Source organism: Acartia tonsa, chromosome 10 (genome assembly GCF_053477335.1).
Source record: "Acartia tonsa isolate MP-2025a chromosome 10, ASM5347733v1, whole genome shotgun sequence".
Lineage (NCBI taxonomy): Eukaryota > Metazoa > Arthropoda > Copepoda > Calanoida > Acartiidae > Acartia > Acartia tonsa.
The window spans coordinates 4,112,432-4,135,549 of record NC_137269.1 but is presented as its reverse complement, the minus strand read 5'-3'; the positions used below and the strand labels follow the sequence as shown (position 1 = coordinate 4,135,549).

Genomic DNA, 23,118 nt, shown 5'->3' with positions numbered 1-23,118 from the left:
TTCTGGCGTTTTAAGAAAAGAAACAATGGCGGCCAAACTGCCATATTTCCCCATATCTTTGGTATTTTTGGTCTTATTTTAAAACTTTTTGCATTAACAGTTTCAAAATATTTTTTCCCATTGTTATGTGCATCTAGTATGTAATTTACTTTAACCGTCTTCATCATACAAAATAAAACAAGGTTTTGTGTTTATTTTCTCCAATAAATCTATTCTTGATTTAAATAAATACACTTTAAATCTACTTCTATGTATTACCTTCCACAATTTTTTGTGCTTCGCTACTTATGGATGTTGTCATCCTTGTTAAGTTTTATAAAACCCAAGTAAAACAACAAAATTTAAGCCTCTTATAGCTTGCTACTATGCTGTTTTTAGTTGGTATAAAATAACTTTAGAAATATAATTAAAATCAAGTATCTATTATATATAAGAATAAATTAGATGGTGATGTCTGTCTGAAGCTTAAGATCTCACAAACCATGGACTGATTAGATTCTTTTTTTTACAGGGAATATCACTTTTGGTTTTAGGCTATTTTATTGGGAGTGGGACACCCCCCTTTCTCCCCCCTCCCCTAAAAGAAATGAACCAACCAATCAAAATACAATAAAAGTCCCGAAAGTTGTTAGCCAACTAATAAGAAAACGGCATTTTAAAACTTCGTGGACTAGCCGTTTTTCCCCCTACCTTACTGGAATGTTATCTTATTTTTTTATTTCTTTTTTAGGTAGCTCAATGGACAACCTGATGTCCGAGGTGTCCGCCCTAACCCTTCTCGGGGAGGCCGCCACCCGCCCGACAATGCAGCAGTTGAACAGGCAGAAACAGCTGTCCTCAGGGGGTGTCGACTCGCCCACGGCCCCCAGTCCCACCTGGATATGGTCGAAGCCCAGCCCAGGTTTGATTTTCATCTTTTGTTAATTTCTCTTATTTAAAAAAAATTGTAGACAATGGGGGGGGGGGGGGGCAGGGTAGTTTTTTTTCCAATGCCTTAACCTTACGTAGGGGTCCTACCCTACCCAGTATCTAGAAATATCTCACCTAAGCTAAAGTAAACGAAAAACTATCCTTTTACCCTTAACTTTCAATTTATTTCAAAGAATAAAGAAAGGGGGGGGGGGGTCGGAGGGGCTCTCTGCTCTTTAAAGGACTTTAATTGAAACCGCCAAATTTGTATATCTAGAATCTAGATGACATAAAATGAAAATATCTAGTTATTTAATGTTTCATGTTTTTGCATTTGTCGTCTTTTGTTGGAGTATTATTCAAATTTGTCTTAATATCCATTTATTAAAGTAACAGGATGTCTATTTATGAGTGTGTGTCTGTCTATATGTCTTGAAGGATATCTCTAACCCCTGGACCGTTATGGTCCTCCTTTAGAATAGAGCTATCCGTTTCGGATGGATGTTTAGTTCGACAGACTTACGCCAAATATATAAAATGGTCGATTTTCAAAAGATTTAATTATAGGAAGGGAGGGTAAATCTGACTGAGAATTGCTCTAGTACAAAAAGTTCCATTAACAAGTTATCTTATTCACTAAAAAAACTGTGTTCTTTTATTAAAATTTATTTGGTTGGTTTGAAATTAGCATTACCTAATACTATTCAACTAATGATATTAATCTACAGAAGGGGCAATTTTGTTTATCATCATCATCATTCAATTCATCGTCCATTGTCAAGTCCCTAAAGCTATACCTGAAAAAATGTATTATTTCTAGGATTGCTACGCCGCCGTGCCGCCATGTCTAACCACAACCAAACCAGCCATTTGTTTCGACCCGTCTCCAATAGCCCGCCGCCAATGTACACCAACAAACCGCCGCAACCGCCTTCATACAACAATAACGGCGGCGGTTCGCCCGACGCCCCGCCCCCTCCATACTATCACCACGAAAAGAAGTTATCCCTTGTAGATTCGGAGATGAGCAACTCGTCGCTGGAAGGCTTTAACAGTCTAGAGCTGCGGCGGTTTGAGCTGAATCGGCGGGAGTATAACGCCGCCAATGCCCAGTATTATCAAGTTAACGATGTAACGGCGGTGAACAACAAAACAGCCGCAGCGATGCCAAGGCATAGATTTCTATATATAATTAAATTTTATTTAAACAAAACAGAAAAGAGTCATAAATTTTGTTTTTTATCTTTGGAAATTTGAAGCATTAAAAAAATAACAATGTTTTAGTGCACACAATTTAATCTACGCCTTCAGGCCTCTAGGGGCACGTAAAATGTTTTCTTTTTATTCTATGCTAAGATCAGCTGGTTACCAAAAATATTCGCTATATTTTTTTTATTTTTAATAATTTCTATTGGGGGGGGGGGGGGGTTTTCTCAACCAAAATAGCTTTAAACCTTCTCAGGACCTATGAGAAGAGGCTACACTGTAAGGGAGAATAATATCGGTTTAGCGGTTAGGGAGATCCTTTTGTACAAATTATATATAGTGATTCATATAATTAACTACCCGAATATACATCTATAGTAATCTATTTGTGAAGGGCGTCCAAACTGACTGACCTGCGGGCAATTTCCCCGCCGAGAATATCCTACCGCCAACGCATTAAGAACAGGCAGCACTCCAAGATTACCAGCGGCGGAGGCGGTGAATGCGATAAAACGCAAAGCTCTGCGGACAGCTGCTACAGTAGGTCGGATAATTCGTCAGAGCTGTCGGAACCGCCCCCACCGCCGCGTGTACCGGTAAGTGGTTTCCATTATCGCTTCGAAACCGATTAATATCTGTTGGATTCGAATCGGTTCTTAGCCATTGTGAATTATTATGTATAGCATTGTATTATAAACAGTTTTTTACAAATATGAAAATGTACAATCATTAGATTAAAACAGTTTTTTTAGCCCGTGCCTTCGGGTTTAATATTATAATTGTACATTTTTATACGCGGAAAGCTGTTTATAATAAGATGCGATAAATAAATATTTTATTTATTTAGCTACTATTATATGTCTATAGTTTGTACGTGCGTCTAAAGTTACAAATACACCATATCTAAATTGACATTTGAACACAAAATTTCTTTTAAAGCTACTTAATTGGGACACATTTACATTTCAAGACTTAATTATGGAGTTGCTTTGCTTGAAACATTATACTTAATGATCCTCAAAGGACAATATTCAAAAAAAGATATAGAGTTGCTACGGTTTAATATCGTGCAGAACTGTTAAGAACTTATGTAAATTCAAGTAATTTAAGTCTCAATTAATTTAAGAACTTTCTTTATCTGACGGACTTACCCCTTTTTTAGGAGACACTTTAACCAGCTTCATAATTTTTTTTAGAACCTGTTTATAGTTCTTTAAAAAATACGTCATAAAATACAAATGACCAATGATAGGCCAATACATAGACTAAATTACCATTGGCAGACCATTATACATTTTATTTGCCCATTATGACGTCATTTTTTATAGGTTTTATAGATTAACAGCTTCTGAAATGATTTTTTAAGAAGCTGGTAAAAGTATCTCTTAATACAGGAGACAAATGTTACATCGTTTGGCGGAACTATTGGATAATATTAAAAGTAAAAAATGACAAAGCCCAAATTGTGTTCAAATTGTGTCAAGATGTTCCAATTGACGTAATAAGAATGAAGGATTATCCATCTCTTTTTTAGAGGTTTTCTTTCCCACTTCTCCTCTCATCTCCCTCATTTTATTACGTCACATGTATCATCATTTTTGACACAATTTTAACACAATTTGGGCTTTGTCGAAAAAAAATGGCTTCAATCAGGATACTTCAGCCAAAAGTTTTTTTTTTAATTGTTCCCTTTTATCATTTCACCTTATTTATCAGGTTCTGCATCCGCCGCTACCACCTGCCCGTAACAACTATGACACCACATCTCTCTCCTCCATTTCAACAGCCGCCACCTCGAGCAGCGCCGACCTCTGGAACGTGCGCGCCATGCCGAACGTCAAGATAACGCGCTACGACCGGCCCATCTACCTTCGGCCCAACCCGAGCAGCAGTAGCGGTCATCATGCAAACGGTCAGCATGGAGTGACCGGGGGCAGTGGGCAACGGTCACCGCGACAGAATGCGTTTGAAATGTTGACGGATGAGATTATGGTGAAGATTTTGTCGTATCTTACTAGTAAAGAGATTGTTAGGACAGCAAGGTTTGCAATTAAATCTTAACAAGGATGACAACATACATAAAAGCGAACCTCTGAAATGGTAGGACAAACGAACATTAGCAGAGTGCCAGAACTGAATAATCTGAATATAAATGTATAAAAGTCGACCTAAAATTGTAAGTGAATTTCGTGAAAAGCTGTTCAAATACAGGATAATGTTTAAGGACATACTTACATTTTTAGACTCGATTATAGAGTTGCTTCAATTATAACATTGTACTTTGTTGTCAAATTAATCAGTTATCAGATCAATTGGATTATTACATCAAATAAAAATTTAATGTTAATTATGATAAAAATCAACGTGTTTAAAATAGACGTAAGGACATTCTGGAAATGATTATAGAGTTGCTACTCTTTTTAAATCGTACCTAACTACTAAAGGAATCGCCATGCAAAGTTTAAAAACGATAGGACAATTAACGAAAAAAGCTACCCGTTCCAGACGGCCGTACGGACGGATACACCCTAATTATAGAAAAGCTTAGCTTTTGAAAATATTAGAATTAAAAATCTCATGATGTGCCATCAGTTTATATATAGGGACGTAAATAATTATTTTTGCAAAATTTAGTGTTATTGAATAACTTATTTCATTTCTAAAATAATTTTTAGGGTTTCCCGCCGTTTTTATTTTCTCTCGTGGGAGCCGGATCTATGGAGGGTGATTAATTTAACGGGCGGCGGGACCAACAGTTTCGGTATCACGTCCAACACCGCCGATATTGATAGAAGCATCTCAACGCTGTTTCAGGAATGTTTTTTTTCATTTGATATTTAATTAATATAGCTTACAGGACAAGTTTAGATGTAAATTCGGCAGGAAATATAAATAAATTAATCAAAATATAATTACTTGCACCAGATTATCATGAACTCTAATAAAGTGAATTATGTAGCTGGCTAAATTAAAGATTCCCACCATCCCCCTATTCAGCTATGATAGCTCCAGCAAAAATTTAATTTTAATATAAATAATATCATTTGAATATGTTCATGTACGATAATTCGCCAGTGGATAAAATTACATTTCCCCAATAACATTGCAGTCTGATGGACGGACACAGACAGACAAACAAAGTATGTTATAGAGTAGCAAATCTACCAAAAACTTTTTAAAAATTTGGTAACTGGTTCCTTCTTTCGTTGTGACGTTGGAAAGAAAAAAATTGATGAAATAAATAAAAAATGAAAAAAACTACCGTTAAACAGGTCGTAGCCAAGAACGGCGTGAATCTTGCAACAACCGTCAAGTGTTTCGTCCTAAACGGCTGCAGCCGGTTAACGGATCGAGGCCTGGCGTTGATAGCTCGCCGCTGTAAATCTCTGGAACAGCTGAATGTACAATATTGCACGGAGATTACAAATGGCGGACTTTTGGGTAAGGATAATTTTGATAATGAGCTAACTAATGGTAGAACACGTTTTCTAAGTTTTAGGTGAAGCATAATTTACAGTTTGCATTGTTTTTCCTTTACATTTGTTTCACTGTCTGTCTTCTTACACAGATTTATCGCTTTCTCCCTTTCTCTATTTATCTGTCTATCTTTCTATATATCTCTCTCTCTGTCTCTCTGTCTCTCTCTCTTTCTCTCTCTCTCTCTCTCTCTCTCTCTTTCTCTTTCTCTCTCTCTCACTTTCTCTATCTCTCTCTCTCTCTCTCTCTCTCTCTCTCTCTAGGTCTCTATTTCTCTGTCTCCTTCTCTGTCTCTCTCTCCCCCCTCTCTCTCCCTCTCTCTGTCTCTCTCTCTCTCTCCCTCTCTCTCTCTCTGTCTCTCTCTCTCTCTCTTTTTGTCTCTCTTTCTTTGTCTCTCTCTCTCTCTCTCTCTCTCTCTCTCTCTCTCTATATATATATATATATATATATATATATATATATATATCTTTGTCTCTATCTCTCTCTGTCTCCCTCTCTCTCTCTCTCTCTCTCTCTCTCTCTCTCTTTGTCTCTCTCTCTCTGTCTCTCTCTCTCTGTCTCCCTGTTTCTCTCTCTCTCTGTCTGTCTGTCTCTCCTCTCATTCTTGAGGTGGTTTGAATCTTCTGATCCTCCTATCCTTGCCTTGAGGGTAGGGGTGAATCAAATAGTTATATATAGATTTATATTTTAGATTTAACAAGCCGATGCTCGAACCTTGAGCACCTGGACGTGACGGGCTGCAGTTTAGTCTCAGGTGTAGGGGTGCCCTATCAGCAACCAGCAGCAGTTACCAGCAGCTGTCTAGCAGCTGTCCACCAGCCGTCAGCTAGGCTGTCATTGCACTACTTAGATATGTCTGACTGTCTTAGGTAAGTAAAAGGATATATATTGATCCATCTATCTATTTTTATAAATATATATTTGTTTATCTATTTATTTATCTTTCTCTCTTTATTTTTAATCTATTTTTCTTACTATTTATCTATAATTTTTACTGATCTATCTATCCATTTATCTATATATTAACAATCTATCCATTAATTTATCTATCCATCCATCCACACATCCAACGTTTCATCTATCTGCCCATCCACCCATCCATTTATCAATCTATTTATCAATCTATCTTTCATCTAACCATCTATTTATTAAACAGTCTATCTATTTATCTAATTAGCAACCAATCTATCTTTATATATATCTATCTATTTATTTTGGAATCTATCTATTTATCCACCTATTTATCAAATAGTATATCTATCTATCTGTCTGTTTATTATTTTATCTTCCATCTATTTATTTATCTATCTATTTTAGAATGAATGATACAAGTTTAAGATTAGTAGTAGAATCATGTCCCCAACTTCACTATACATCCATCATTATATCCCCTCATCTATCCATCTATTTATTTATCTATCTATTTTAGATTGGATGATACTAGTTTAAGATTAGTAGTAGAATCATGTCCCCAACTACAATATCTATCCATCCATCATTATATCCCTCCATCTATTCATCTATTTATTTATCTATCTATTTTAGATTGGATGATACAAGTTGAAGATTAGTAGTAGAATCATGTCCCCAACTACAATATCTATCCATCCATCATTATATCCCTCCATCTATTCATCTATTTATTTATCTATCTATTTTAGATTGGATGATACAAGTTGAAGATTAGTAGTAGAATCATGTCCCCAACTACAATATCTATCCATCCATCATTATATCCCTCCATCTATCCATCTATTTATCTATCTATTTTAGATTGGATGATACAAGTTTAAGATTAGTAGTAGAATCATGTCCTCAACTACATATCTATCCATCCATCATTATATCCCCCCATCTATCTATTAATCTATTTATTTATCTATCTATTTTAGAATGATGCTGTGAGTATTGGTGCAAAAAATATGACGTAACATATAAAATTAGCCAATGAGAGGCCGTTATTGACCAATGGTAAAATTTATAGTGGCCTCTCATTGGCTATTTTTTTTTGTTACGTCATATTTTTTGCACCAATACTCACAGCATCTTTTAGAATGAATGATACAAGTTTAAAATTAGTAGTAGAATCATGTCCCCAACTTCAATATCTATCTATCCATTATTATATCCCCTCATCTATCTATCCATCTATTTATATATCTATCTATTTTAGATTGGATGATACAAGTTTAAGATTAGTAGTAGAATCATGTCCCCAACTACAGTATCTATTTCTCAGAAGATGTAGTCAAGTCACAGGTATAATGCATTCAAGACATACAGGCATATAAAGTCTAATTATAGGGTTGATACGATCATTTAAAGGTATATTAAATGGACATTAACACTTGTAGTATGTCAAAAATTGATAAGCAGAACATAAATTTATAAGCTTAAACAAAATTGCAAGTAAAAAAGTTTTAAAAAATTGTTAAAAGATATTTATCGCATTATAGACAGCTTTCCTTGGATATTAAAATGAAAAATTACAAGATCAAACCCAGTTGTGTTAGCCACTAGGGTCCGAAGGCACGGATTAACAAAGCTGGTTTGAATCTTATCATTTTAGTTTAGTTTTCATGGAAATTTGTCTGTAATACGATACATACCTACATGATATTTTAATATTGCTGAGTACTGGTTCTAATCCTGCGAATATTAATCGGCTTCAAAGGCATACTGGAAATAATTTCATGTAAATAATCATAAAATGTATCTTTTTCTTCAGATATTGGTATAAAATCAGTTGCTTCATATTGCCTACTACTGAGAGAGTTATCCATTTCTGACTGCACGCAGGTATAGTCAATAAATCACTGTTTTTCGGCCCAAAATATGGATCTTAAGGGATAAGACAATGGACGATAAATTGATGTTATGATAGATTTTTAATGTCTCAAGATATAAATTATTGGATTAAAAGATTTGACATTTCAAGTTAGCTCGTTAGCTCAATATATGTGGGGAATTTTATTGAATTTTGATTGGTTGGTTCATTAAGTTGAGTATCAAAAATTTCAACCACTAAAGGTGTAATTTGTATAACATCTTTGGGGAAGTACATCGATTCATCGGCCGTTCGTTTACCCCTTTAGATCCCTCTCTCTCAGATAAGGTGGTTATAAGACTTTAAGTACCAGTCACTACCTATTTTTCATAGTTTCACAGAGGTTATAGCAAAGATCCAATAATGCATAGGGAGTGTGGTTACGCCCCTATTGGATCGAATATTTGTTTTCTTTGAAGGGTTGAGAACTTGATATACCCACCCATGAAAATGTAAGTCATATATCATAATATCGCCATCGGTCCTGCTGTAAGCGAGATCTTGTGCTACAGACAAACAGACAACCTTTAAATTAGCATTAATCATAATTTAATTATCAAATTATATATCTAACTAATTATCTATTTACCTTCTATCTATTAATATCTATCTATCCATATATTTATATTTTAGTTAACTGACACAAGCCTTACAGAAATTGGACGGCTAGGACCATCTTTGCGCTATCTCTCCCTTGCAAAATGTGATAAAATTACAGATGTCGGGATTAGAACCCTTGTACGCCATTGCTACAGGTTAAGGTAAGATATTTTTACTTTCTTAAACATAACGAGAAATGTTCGTACATTTGTCCGTTGTTTTGGGGAAGAGTTTCTCGGGTGCTATTAGAAATAGACGACTGAATTATGTAAAATGATATATCTATTTCGTTGATCGGTAGTCCCATAGATATATTATTACTAGAATGTTACACTAGATTTGTATGTTATCTAATATAGTGAAACACACAGCCGGCTTACATAATGATTTCGCCCATCCACTCCTTTCCTACTGGATAAACAAACTGACCAATAAATGAGATCCATGTTAGCAACCTGAATTGACGACAATTTTCCCCTCGGCATAATATCCACGTATATAATTTTTTATGACGACTAGATATCTGCTCTGTGACTCATTATTCGTTTGTCTATCTATGATTTTTTTGTACTTCGCTACTTATGGACGTTGTGATTCTTGTAGGTATTTTAATAGTACGTAATATTTTTTTTTTAGATATTTGAATCTGAGAGGGCTAACTGAAATCACAGATGAATCTATAGAGTGGCTTGCTAGGTCTTGTAATAGGCTTAGATCTTTGGATATAGGTAAGATAGCGAGATAGATAGATAGATGAATCTGTAGAGTGGCTTGCTAGGTCTTAGATCTTTAGAGATAGGTAAGATAGATAGACACAGATAGACAGATGAAATTTATAGAGTGGCTTGCTAGGTCTTGTAACAGGCTTAGATCTTTAGATATAGGTAAGATAGATAGATATATAGATATATGAATCTATAGAGTGGCTTGCTAGGTCTTGCAACAGGCTTAGATCTTTAGATATAGGTAAGATAGATAGATATATAGATATATGAATCTATAGAGTGGCTTGCTAGGTCTTGTAACAGGCTTAGATCTTTAGATATAGGTAAGATAGATAGATATATAGATATATGAATCTATAGAGTGGCTTGCTAGGTCTTGTAACAGGCTTAGATCTTTAGATATAGGTAAGATAGATAGATATATAGATATATGAATCTATAGAGTGGCTTGCTAGGTCTTGTAACAGGCTTAGATCTTTAGATATAGGTAAGATAGATAGATATATAGATATATGAATCTATAGAGTGGCTTGCTAGGTCTTGTAACAGGCTTAGATCTTTAGATATAGGTAAGATTTTGTTTGTTTGATTAGCCATAGTCTCTTAGGGTTTGGACCTAAGTAGTCATGGAGTAGGCTGAGACACTTTTGTATAGCCACTAGGGCTATCAAGCTCCACGTTCAAGCACATTATGACTTGACCCGCTATCTCATGAGAGCTACTCATTATTACCTCACCCTCGCCGAGTATGGCAGGTGTCCCAAATTAAGTCACCGTAATGAATGACGCTCTCCGCAGAGGAGCTTGGGATAAGGGTAATACTGATATTATGTACGTGACTATTAAGTATCCAAACTTACTCGATAATCCCCTTCTTACACAACCAGGGGAAGTTGCGTGAATGTATTCAACTGAGAAATTCGAGTTTCCACATGGGGACTAGAACTCGAACTCTCATCACCGTAACTCAGTGCGTTACCACTGAGCTACGACGCCCCTATATAGGTAAGATAGATAGATATATAGATATATGAATCTATAGAGTGGCTTGCTAGGTCTTGTAACAGGCTTAGATCTTTAGATATAGGTAAGATAGATAGATATATAGATATATGAATCTATAGAGTGGCTTGCTAGGTCTTGTAACAGGCTTAGATCTTTAGATATAGGTAAGATAGATAGATATATAGATATATGAATCTATAGAGTGGCTTGCTAGGTCTTGTAACAGGCTTAGATCTTTAGATATAGGTAAGATAGGTAGATAGATAGATAGATGAATCTATAGAGTGGCTTGCTAGGTCTTGTAATAGGCTTAGATCTTTAGATATAGGTAAGATAGGTAGATAGATAGAGAGAGAGATAGATTAATCTATAGAGTGGCTTGCTAGGTTCTGTAACAGGCTTAGATCTTTGGATATATAAGATAAATAGATAGTTAGATAGATAGACATACTGTAGAACAAGGATGACAACATCCATAAAAGCAAAGCACTGAAACGGTAGGACAAACGGACATTAACACTTGTATAGTATCTAAACTGAAAAATCGGAACATAAATGTATAAATGTCGAATCAAAATTGTAGGTAAATTTGTTGAAAAACTGCTTAAAAACAGGATAATGTTTATGGACATACTTACATTTTTGGACTTGATTATAGAGTTGCTTCGCTTATAATATTGTTCTTTGTTGTCCCAGGAATCAATATACCAAAAATCTGATCAAACGGATAATTAAAACACTTGAAAATTTGTTGTTAAAAAAGTAGAAAAATCAACATGTTTAAAATGGACGTACGGACATTCTGGTAATGATTATAGAGTTGCTACGCTTTCTAAATCGTACCCAACTACTACAGGAATCATCATGCAAAGTTTGAAATCGATAGGACAATTCTAACATGCCTAAATTAACGAATAAAAGCTATCTATCTCGGACGGACGGACGAACGGACCGACCCTAATTTTAGAAAAGCTTCGCTTTTAAAAATAGACAGATAGATAGATAGATATCTAAATAAATGAATTGAGTTTAATCATCCATTATTGGTTTGCAGCAATTGTAAGATTTTACGACAAATTGTTTTACTTGCCAGATTTAGTAAATTACCCATATCCTTACAGAAAATTAGCCTAAAACACTCTCAAGACTTAAATCTAAAAATGAAATAGTCAAAAACCACCCTGGAACCTATGGAAATCTTTCCTAAATTGGAGAACTAAATCGGTTCATTAGTTATTGAAATTAGGGTTGGGCCGGATACTTTTTTGGCCGGATACCGGATACCGGATATCCGGCTAATTTCAAATGCCGGATATCCGGCCAACGCCGGATATCCGGCAAATATCCGGTTATCCGGCCAAATTACCGGATATCCGGCCGGATAACCGGCCAAATTACCAGATATTAAAGTAGTAAAAAAAATTTCTTTAGAAAACTTATATAAATTTACATAAAGTTAGACTTATTCAGAAAAAATGTTCTTCTAGCTTCAATAATAAGAAAATTATAGCCATTTAAGATTTTAAAAAGCAAAGATTTTTGGTGTAAAGTATAAAAAATATTAGAGCCGGATATCCGGCCGGATAGTTTCAATATCCGGTATCCGGCCGGATATTGGAAATGGTCGGATATCCGGCCGGATATCAGGCCACACCGGATATCCGGCCCAACCCTAATTGAAATCTTAAGCTCCGACTAAAAATCTTACTACTTAATGTAATAGGATAAATAAATACTAGCGGCTACGCCCCTAGAGAACTCTAGGGGCACTTAATGGGGGGCGGTAATTTTTTTCTAGGGGCGGGATAGTGGTGGTAACCTCCCCCCCCCCCTCAAAAAAATTTCCAAGAATCTATGAGAAGCTACGCTGTAAAGGAGAACCCGATCGGTTCATCAGTTAGCGAGATCCTACGGTAGAGACAGACAGACAAACAAATATCCTGTTACTTTATTATAAGGATTTAATACTATATATATGTTTAGGTAAATGTCCAGTTTCTGACTATGGTCTACAGTATCTGTCAGAAAATTGTCCCAACCTGAAGAAGTTGTCAGTCAAGGGTTGCTCCCAGGTAAAATATACATTTTGACTACCGGTTATGCCCCAAGAGGCCTCTAGCGCCACTGGAGAAGTGGGGGAGGGATCCATCCACTTTAAATTTTATTTTTTATAAAGGAAAAAAAACTTTTAGGGGCGAAATCGAAAATATCTAGGCATGATAGAAATTGAATCGTTCCATCGATTTTATACCTTTCTGTTGAGGTTAGGTACATTTTTGCAAGCGTAGCCATTTTTATTAGAAAGTCATAGGTACTTTTACCAACCAATCAAGATTGAATATATTCCGAAAAGTTTTAAAGGCAACTTTTGGGGACCAACCAGATTAATTTACGGTCCAACTTTACTGGGTTTTATAAATAGTTAAAATTGAAAGTTTGGCTTCGAAACATATTAATATTCTCTGGATTAGAACTTTTTCTAAGCTATACTGAAAAAACTGTGTATAGTATCGTATTATAGACAATTTTCTATGAATAGTAAATAATCATAACATTAGTACCAGTTTTGTTAGACCCTAGGTGTTAAAGGCCTTGGCTGTAGTTAACTTTTTAGATCTACTATCCGCGAAAAGCTGTTTATAATACGATGCGTAAACTTGATTTTGATTTTTTTTTTAATTTTAGGTAACTGACCGAGGCATTGGTGCCTTGTCCTATTACTGTAGAGGTCTCCAACAATTAAACATACAAGAGGTAAATATTGTCTGTCTGACTATATGTCTGTCTGTCTATCTGTCTGTCTGTCTGACTGTCAATATGCCTGTTTGTCTAACTAAGAGGTAAATACTGCCTATCTGTCCGTCTGTCTGTCTTTCTGTCCTTCTGTCCTGAGGTATTGGTGCCTTGTCCTATTACTGCAAAGGTCTCCAGCAATTAAACATACAAGAGGTAAATATTGTCTGTCTGTCTGTATATCTGCCTATCCCTTTGTTCTATCTGTAACACTTTCAACCCGTGACCTCGCCTAACACAAAGCGCATCCACTCGTCGTCGGCGAGGTGATGGGATCAAGTCTCGGTTCAACAACACGTCAAAACTAAAGACGTTAAAAATTGTTCCTACTGCTGCTATGACAGATCTGCAAAATTAATTGTAGGGTAAATGCATTGGCTCAAAACAGGTACAAATCATTACTATGTTTAGTTAGGTCTTTTTGACAAAGAACGTGCATCAAAAGTTGGTTGTTACCTTACTTAACGCTTTGGGCGATTAAAATTTAGTATAACTCAATTTTTTGTTTCAGATATTATATATTAAACGTAAATGACAAAAAAGGACATACATTTAAAATACCTAAGAATGATTTCTTGTATATTGCCTTAATCCTTATACTAAAGTAACAGGATGTCTCTGTGTTTGTCTGTGTGTTTGTACCGAAGGATCTCGCTTACCGCTGAACCGATCGGGTTCTCCTTAACAGGGTAGCTTCTCATAAGTCCCGGGAAGGTTTATAACTATTTTGGGGGAGGGTACCACCACCCTATCAGGAGAAATCGCCCCTAGAAAAAAATTACCCCTCTCGAAAAAGAGACTCCAACGAAACATAAACCAATAATTAGATATTTTAAATAAAAAAAAACATTTAAAGTGCCACTAGAGGCCTCTAGGGGCGTAGCCGCTAGTCAAAGATATAGACGTGCGGACAGACTAAAAATCCTAGGTAAATGGTTGTTATTTTATTGCAGGTGCAAGGAGTAACTGTGCAAGGTTGCAGAGTGGTTAGGAGTAATTGTAGACGATGCATAATTGAACATACAAACCCGGCTTTGTCAGCTTAACGCCTACTGTCACACAAATGGACAAACAAATCTTTAGAAACCGCCTTGAATATTTTACAGTATAGCACAGAAATTTCACTGTAATATTTAAAAATAAATATTTACAGAAACAGCTAAAGGTCAATAAGAGCAACAAAGTAACTATAATAACAAAGGCCGAAAGTGTACTGTCATATAATGGACATTAGTGTTTATAGAAACCGCCTTAGAAATTATTAACAACAAAAAATCACATCATCATGATAACTAAGTCTGATATTTTATTATAATATCTTGGAAATAAGAATTTATAGAAACAGCCTTAGAAGTCTAATAAAAAATCTAATCAAGCCACTGAAAGAACCCTAATTTTTTTTGGCAAATTAGATGATATTATTGATTTTAGTGAAAATTTGTTTATGCCAGTGAGAAAAATAAAAAGACTTAAATTAGTTAAATTTATAAAGTGTTATATTTTATGTAGTACTCTTATAAAAAGTGCCATTTAAATTTTTATACCAGTATGGCTTCTAAACCGATTAATACCTGCTTTGATTAGAACCGGTTCTTAGCCATACGAAAAAATGAAGAGTATCCTATTACAAACTATTTTTCACGAATAATAAAATAAAAAATCATAAAATTAGTTGTAAGCCCGGGCCTTGGGCCCCTCAGGGCGAACAAAACTGGAATTAATAGCATAATTTATACTTTTAATTTCCGCGGAAAGCTGTCTATAATACGATGCGATGAAGAAATATTTATTTTTATGCTTTTTTGAAACCTTTATAATGCATAATTCCATAACTGCCGTTAAGGAAAGAAATCTGTGATAATTTAAAATTTATGTAAATATTATGTTTCAGTTTTAATTTTAATTCACAGGAATATTTAGGGATTAGACAATGGACGTTAAATTGATATACATCCCCAATGATGATATACAAAATCACCTCTTCCATGTATAAATTTTTTTTAGTTTAGGTTGTCGTTTTATTTCAAATTACCCAAAGGTTAATTAAAAATAAAATTCTGGTAACTATTTTAATTTACAGTCCAATGTCCTCTCCCTTCCTGGTAATGCTTTAGTAGGGTCAGTTAAATTTATATTTCCTCGGTGTTTCCTACCTAAAAAAGCTTCAAACTTAAAAAAATCTAAATTATGATTAAAATTTTGAATGTATAATGTATAAATCGTTTATACATTCAAATTTAGATTTTAAAAAAAGTTTTTAGCTGGTAGTAAATATTGAGATAGGATGAGGAAACACCGAGGAAACTGTGTACACATTCGCAATTCAAATTCAACTGACCTTCAGTAGACTTGTTTTTAAATTTTTAAAAAATCAAATCATATCTATATTTTTTATGGTATGAAATGTAATTATCTAATAAAAATATGAATTAAAATTTAAAAAAGATTTATTTTATAACATTTAATTGCAAGAAGTTAATATATGATAAATTTGGATCTAGTGCAGTTTAAGGTAAAATGTTCTGGGAACAATTATTTCAATAAATATCTATGAATTTTGAAGGATTCTAGCTGCCAAACGGCTGAACGTACGTCGTTATAATCGACATAAAAACGCCAATAAATGATTTAAGATCCAATTATGCACATGAAAAGCTTGACTGAAGAAAATACGCCATAAATAAGTCTTTTTCGCGCATTTATGTGTGCAGCGAGATAACTGCATTAATGAGCTATGGTTATTCTCGATTAATTGTAGGTAGGCCAATTGTCAAATAAGAATTTATCCGGACGTAATAAATACGTTCAGCCGGTTTGCTTAGTAATAAAGGAAGTCAACTTGTTATCAATAACATTTCTAAAAGCAAATATTTTTTAGGATTATTGTCTGTTTGTCCATCCGAACGTCACAGTTTGGCCTTTTCGTTAATTTTGGTATGCTAGAATTGTCCTACCTTTTTCAAATTTATTATGATGATTCGTTTAATAATAAGGCACGAACGAGTAGTAACTCTTTAAGCGTTACTATAAACTCCAAACGTTCCTTTAAAACACGCTTTTTTTACTTTTTGACAATAATTTGATAAAATATTCTATTCGTTTGATTTTTGGACGATGGCTCCTAACGCAATATCAACTTAAACACTTTTCAGTGTTGTTTTACTGTGAAGAAGATTCAAGATCTGATCTTTTACCTGACTAGATACAGTCCTGTTCAAGATAATCAAAGGTTACATATATAATATGTACTTTGTAATTTAACTTACAAATCTTCATTGTGTACATATATCCTATTAAATAAAGTAGTAAGCGTTTTTTGTCAGTCCCGAAGGATCTCGCTAACCGCTGAAATGATATTGTTCTCCTTTATAGTGAAGCTTCTTATAGGTCCTGTAAAGGGTTTAAACTTTATTTGGGAAGGGTGTCTTTACCCCCCTCCCCCCCCAAAAAAAAAAAATATTTTTATTTTATCTTTTGAAACTGAAATATAAAACGGGATGAGGTCGACATATCCGACATAGAGGCTTCTAGGGGGCGTAGCCGCTAGTATATTTATATTTCAGATAGTTAGTCCACCTCTGTATATTTATCACCTCACTCAATGATAATAGAGTGATATAATGTTGAGCTGACTGTTGTATCTTCTGCATCTACCATCCTGGCAGAGGGCCAGGTCTTGATCTGACCTGACATTCCAACACGATCAGGTAGTGACTTGATTTGACGTAGGACAACAAGATATAATATTTTAAGTGTGTCCTGAAACAGTATCTTGTATTTACGCAATTTTGCAACGAGTTAACTAAACTTATGTTTATACTTTATTCTACTTATTAACTTTTGGCATCCTACAAATATCCATGTTCGTTTGTCTTACCATATGATTTTAGAGCTTTGCTTTTATCGATGTTTTCATCTTTGTTAAAATACTGAAAATAGTTTTATTTAGTTTGATTTAGTTGATTAAGTCAAAAGTTTAGCTAGACTTATTTAACATTTTATACTTTTTACAGCTTCTGTTAAACGACTTATATCAGAGCTATATTTGAGGTAAATTTGTTTTGGAAGGAGGGTGGGGGAATCTAATCCTTAAAATTGGATTTATTATTACTTGGATCTTACACCAGATTATCATGTACTCTAATAAAGTGAAACCTGCAGCTGGATAAAATAACAATCCCCCCTTTAACCTATACACTCTCCTCTTACTGGATGAACGAACGGACCATTAAATTTCCATGTTAGCAGCTTAAAGTGTTATCAATTTTTCTCCTGACATAATATCCACGTATATTCTATATCCATTTCGTTATGTTAAAGTGGTAGGATTTCCGTCTGTCTATCTGTCTGTTTGTCTAGTCGTACGTAAGATTACAATGAAACTTCTTGTATGCCCTATTTTTATTCATTTTTAGGAGGATACCCTCACCCCCTCCCCCTTTAAGAGAAATCGCCCTTACCACGGACAGAAAAGAGAAAAGGAGGGGTTTTCAATATTGGCTATTCATTGGCTATTCTATCGTATGACGTCATAATCTGTGGAGGGACTTTAATTATTAGGGGAGGGTCTCAGTATCTCCTAGCTAGGGTCCCAAGCTAAGTCCCTCCACAGATTATGACGTCATACGATAGAATAGCCAATGAGAGGCCAATATACACTGTAATTGACCAATGGTGAAATTTATGCTGGCCTCTCATTGGTTATTTTATCGTTTGACGTCATAATCTATGGAGGGACTTTAATCATCTTCGACAAAACACATCTTATGGGTTATCGAGATTTTTCGATAAATTTTTTAGAATTCAAGAATCTAATTGCTTGCGGTAGGGGGGTGTCAACATCCCCCTTAAATTTAAAAGTGAAAAAACCTGCCTTCCCCTCATGGTTTCTCACCCCCTAAGTAAATTTCTGTCTAATATCTAACAATACTTTTTCAAATCAGAGTAAATCAACGAGGAAGGAAGGGGACAATAGGCTGATTATTACTCTAGTCACCATAGTTTGAAAATAACGTTTTCTTATTCGCTAGCTTAGAAACTTTGGGGACTTTTATTAATATTTTATTGGTTTGATAAGTGTCCAAACGTTTTGACAGAAGGAATATTTTGTGTATCATCATTGGAGATACATATCAATCTATTAGCAATTGTCTTATCCTTTTAGATTCCAGCAGGATGAGGTTGTTTTCAATCCTTCTTGGTGCTATAGCTTGTGGAAATGCTATAGAAGGGTTTGCTGTAATTGCTAAACAGCTTCCACATGCTGGTGAACGTCCAGTGCCAGCCAGCAAAAAACTGCCAGTTTCAAAGGTTGTTCTTTGTTTTTGAGTACAGAAGCTACTCTATAATTTCAAGTGTCCGTCCGTCTGTAAGTCACGAAGTGGGAGAAACATGATTTTCTCGGCTCTTATTTAAGATAGAAGCATAATTAACTTTAAAATCTCCATGGTGATCGGACTGCTTTTAAGCAAGTTTTTCATTTTGGCTATTTTTATTTTCTTCACATTTTCCTCCATATTACAATGGAATTTCCTGTTGTTAAAAGGGAACTTTGTGTTTGATAATTAAAGGTTTCGTGATTTTGTTCTCGAATAAATATATTCCTGATTTTAACAAATACTCTTAAAATGTCCATGTCTGTATTCATATACATGATTTTTTCCTTTCCACTACTCATGGATGATGTCATCATTGAATTAGTACAAAAGACAGTACTTTTAGGGCTTGATCATTTAACAAATCAGCCCTGTAAAATATTGAGTTATAGATTGATAATGTTTTTATTTTGTAGACAAGAATTTTTTTGGCAATGTATTATCATGTCATGGTGAGTTTTCATGTTTATAATTAACTTTGACAATAATGTTTTTTAAATTGTAAGAAGTTATTTCCAGGATGGCTTTGAAAAAAATTGATATGTAATATCCGCTGGATAAGAACCTGTTCTCAGTCATGCTAAAAATTTTAAAAAATTATGTATAGCATCATAATACAGACAGTTTTCCACAAATATTTTAAAAATCCAGTTTTGTTAGCCTGAGCTTCTGGCCTTTTGATGTTAACAAAACTGTTATAAAGTTTTTATTTTAATATTTACGGAAAGCTGACTGTAAAACAATGTGATAAATAACTAAAATCACATCATATTAATCAGCGGATATAAAATAAAAGACTATTTGATTAATTTCAGTTTTTTGGGCCACGAAGGGCCAATTGCCAGAGTCAATCAAGTTTTCAACTATTTTTTTGTATTTTTGTTTGTTTGTTTCTAGCAGCTATGGCTTGGAGCTCTGTACTCAAAGTGGTATAGGCATTATAGACATTGTAAATAGCTTAAAATCTAAATCTGAAATAGTAGCCCAAAATATCAAGCCTATATGAAGCATATCTAAAATAGAGAACCAAATCTGTTCAGTAGTAATTGAAATTCATATCTTATATAATAGGTTACATTTAGATTGATTGGTCAGCTGAGCCAGAGATTAACAATACTGATGATCATGACAACAATAGAACAGAGATTGAGAACATTGATGAACATGACAACAATGGCACAGAGATTGAGAATATTGATGAACATGACAACAATGGAACAGAGATTGAGAATATTGATGAACATGACAACAATGGCACAGAGATTAAGAATATGGATGAGCATAACAACAATGGAACAGAGATTGAGAATATTGATGAACATGGCAACAATGGAACAGAGATTGAGAATATTGATGAACATGACAACAATGGAACAGAGATTAATAATATTGATGAGCATAACAACAATGGAACAGAGATTAAGAATACTGATGATCATGACAACAATGGAACAGAGATTAATAATATTGATGAGCATAACAACAATGGAACAGAGATTGAGAATATTGATGAACATGGCACCAATGGAACACTTAGGGATGATATTAAACAACCAATTAGAGTTTACTTTCTAAGTGTTCAGTTTTCATTCTTATGTCCTTCTTTCTCTTTCTTTTACTTTGATTGTTTCTTCACTTTTAGTCAATTCATTAATTATGTTCTTTGCTACTAATGGGTGTTGTTATCATTTTTCCTTTTATGTGTTTTATTTCAATAATCTTAAATAAAAATGTATGCATAGGTATAGTCTTAAATATTTGTTTAATTTAAAAAAAAAAGCAATTTAAGATTGTTTTTTGTTTGCACATATTTTTGTTGATCATATTTCATATCATTTTTCTGTAGGGAAGGGGAAGGTTGTCCTGAGTTTTCAGATCTGCCAATAGCTGATGTTAGTTCAAAAAAATTCTATGGTGTAAGATATTACATAGAAAGAGGAAGTCCAATACCTTCCCTTGCCTGTAATGGTTTTGGTTTTGACATAGAAGATAGACACAGAGCAACTTCATCACCAGGCCATGGAATTCCAATGGGTTCATTTTTTGTGCATTATGGATGCAAACTGTATGTTTTTGAAGATTACGATTATAAAGGAAAGTTTAAGACCTTTGAAGGACCTCTCTCATTCTTTGAAGGAACAGATATGTTTCATAACTGTCATTATGATGATAATATTCTTTTTCCCTGTGCTTTTTCATATATGGTTGAATGTAGGATGCATATGCCTGACTGTGTTCCATCAGATGAGTGGGTTTCTGTTGCGTACATGGACAATTCTGGCTCATCACTATCAACCAAGTTCACTTACCACTACCAAATCGGAACAGAGTGGTCCTCAGAAATATCACAAGGTTTTAACATTGATGTGTCAGTGACATCAACAATAACAGCTGCATTCTTTGAAATTTTTGAAGCCTCATCCAGTGCAACCTTCTCTACTGGCTATGACTGGAAATCAACCAGCACTGAGGCCAAGAGTGAAGCAACATCTTTCACCATTGAAACCGAAATTCCAGCTGGTAAAATATTGAAAATCGAGCAGGCACAAGGCTTGTGTGGCAAATCTACTGTGAAGACAGAGATGTTCAGAACAACTGACCCGAAAACTAGCCTTTCTTACATATCATATCATTAATTATCGCGACAGTAAGCACTCTAGAGGTCATCATTAACTCTTTACAATAGAAAACCTTTCACATATCAACTTCACCTTGAGTCATCAACAAGTTTCACTGCAACACTACTTTATCAACAGCTTTCATAAAAATCTTGATTTTTATAGATTAATTTTCTATTATAATTATTGCAAATAAAACATGTTCGGCTTATTTAGAAACCGTTTTTGATAATAAATATTAGTGATTTCAGTTGTTATTTCAGTATTGCGAACCTTATGTTCCCCTAAAGTTTTTGTTTTGGTTACTTTGCCTGATAGGAGTTTCAGATTGTGCTTAAATATAAAATAAATACTATTTTTAGTTTAGTCTCACCAAAACCCATATGATAGCACATAAAAAGGTCCGACCCTAACTCTCCGCTCTTTGTTGGGGAGGTAACATGTTCGAATCTCGGCCCGACATCGCATCATAACTAAAGGTATTACAAATAGTTCCATTTTCTGCTATGTCAGGTGTGCGAGATAAATAGTTAGAGTAGAAGGGGGGGGGGTAACTTTGCCCATAAACAGGCGCAACTTTTTATCTAAATAATAAATATATAATCCAGTTAACTACCTGGATCCAGTGGTGGGGACCTTTTCGTCTGCTAGCAAATTGCATTCTTCTCTTTTGTAGCGACTTGACTGTGTTAATGTATCCGATGGTATTGGCTGATATACAAAGACCCAATTCAAAGTTGACCCTGGGTTCAGCTGTGTATCTCGAATGGAGGCCGAGATAATCACATTTTTTTTGTATCCATATATTCCATTCACTAACTGTAATCTACAAAAAAGGGTAATTTTGTGTATCATCATTTGGAATGTACATCAATTCATTGTCTTATCCCTTTAGATCTCAGACTGTTGCAGTTTTGATTGATTAAAATATAAACCTGGATGATAATATCCAAATGCAGCACAGAAAAAGCACAGCAGTCAATGAATAGAACAGGATCCAAAAGATTTTAAGGGATAAGACAATGGAAGATAAATTTGTTTTAAAATCATTAACTAAAAGTACCACTTCTGTAAATGTATAACATTAGTGGAAAATATTGTTATACTACTTTATTAGGATTAAATGATTTTACCTAAAGTTTTTAAGCAATTTTTTACAAATATTGGGAACAGTTCTAATTTGCGAAGAAGATAACAAAACTGTAATCGATCTTTTCATTTTACTCTCCACGGAAAGATGTCAATAATGTGATGTGAAATAAAATTATTCCAGTATGGCTACTTATCAGATTAATATCCGCTGAAAGTGAATAGATTCCAGCCATACTGAAAAATCATATACTGTTTCGTATAATAGACAGTTTTCCACGATTAATAAAATCATAACAAAACTGGAATTAATAAAATAATTTTTCATCTTACTATTTGCCGAAAGCTATCTAAAATACGAGGGGATAAATAACTATATATATACGTGGATATATTGAGAGGGGAAAATTTGTCATTTTTGATATTGACTTAATTTGTTGGTCAGTTCGTTCATCCATTATGAGGGGAGAGGATTTGGTAAAGTGGGTAAATTG

At 34.4% G+C, this 23,118-nt stretch overlaps 2 protein-coding genes across 2 annotated transcripts in view; both read left to right on the top strand.

The window, feature by feature from the left end:
- LOC145329212 (uncharacterized) overlaps positions 1 to 16,333 on the top strand; it is a 56,982-nt gene extending 40,649 nt beyond the window's left edge. The window contains exons 2-15 of the mRNA XM_080173263.1: positions 731 to 901; positions 1,730 to 2,081; positions 2,510 to 2,711; positions 3,832 to 4,157; positions 4,791 to 4,930; positions 5,389 to 5,556; positions 6,284 to 6,461; positions 7,766 to 7,851; positions 8,321 to 8,391; positions 9,053 to 9,180; positions 9,656 to 9,747; positions 12,733 to 12,821; positions 13,435 to 13,503; positions 14,496 to 16,333. Of these exons, the coding sequence (XP_080029389.1) occupies positions 739 to 901; positions 1,730 to 2,081; positions 2,510 to 2,711; positions 3,832 to 4,157; positions 4,791 to 4,930; positions 5,389 to 5,556; positions 6,284 to 6,461; positions 7,766 to 7,851; positions 8,321 to 8,391; positions 9,053 to 9,180; positions 9,656 to 9,747; positions 12,733 to 12,821; positions 13,435 to 13,503; positions 14,496 to 14,588 (2,157 nt within the window). The 5' untranslated portion in view covers positions 731 to 738 and the 3' untranslated portion in view covers positions 14,589 to 16,333. The remainder of the gene's footprint in view (positions 1 to 730; positions 902 to 1,729; positions 2,082 to 2,509; positions 2,712 to 3,831; positions 4,158 to 4,790; positions 4,931 to 5,388; positions 5,557 to 6,283; positions 6,462 to 7,765; positions 7,852 to 8,320; positions 8,392 to 9,052; positions 9,181 to 9,655; positions 9,748 to 12,732; positions 12,822 to 13,434; positions 13,504 to 14,495) is intronic.
- Positions 16,334 to 17,489: 1,156 nt separating this feature from the next.
- On the top strand, positions 17,490 to 21,553 carry LOC145330397 (uncharacterized). Its single transcript, XM_080175035.1, has 5 exons — positions 17,490 to 17,592; positions 18,707 to 18,852; positions 19,334 to 19,369; positions 20,000 to 20,499; positions 20,764 to 21,553. The coding sequence occupies exons 2-5, from the start codon at positions 18,718 to 18,720 to the stop codon at positions 21,551 to 21,553; spliced, it is 1,461 nt and encodes a 486-aa protein (XP_080031161.1). The 5' UTR covers positions 17,490 to 17,592; positions 18,707 to 18,717.
- The last annotated feature ends 1,565 nt before the right edge of the window (positions 21,554 to 23,118 follow it).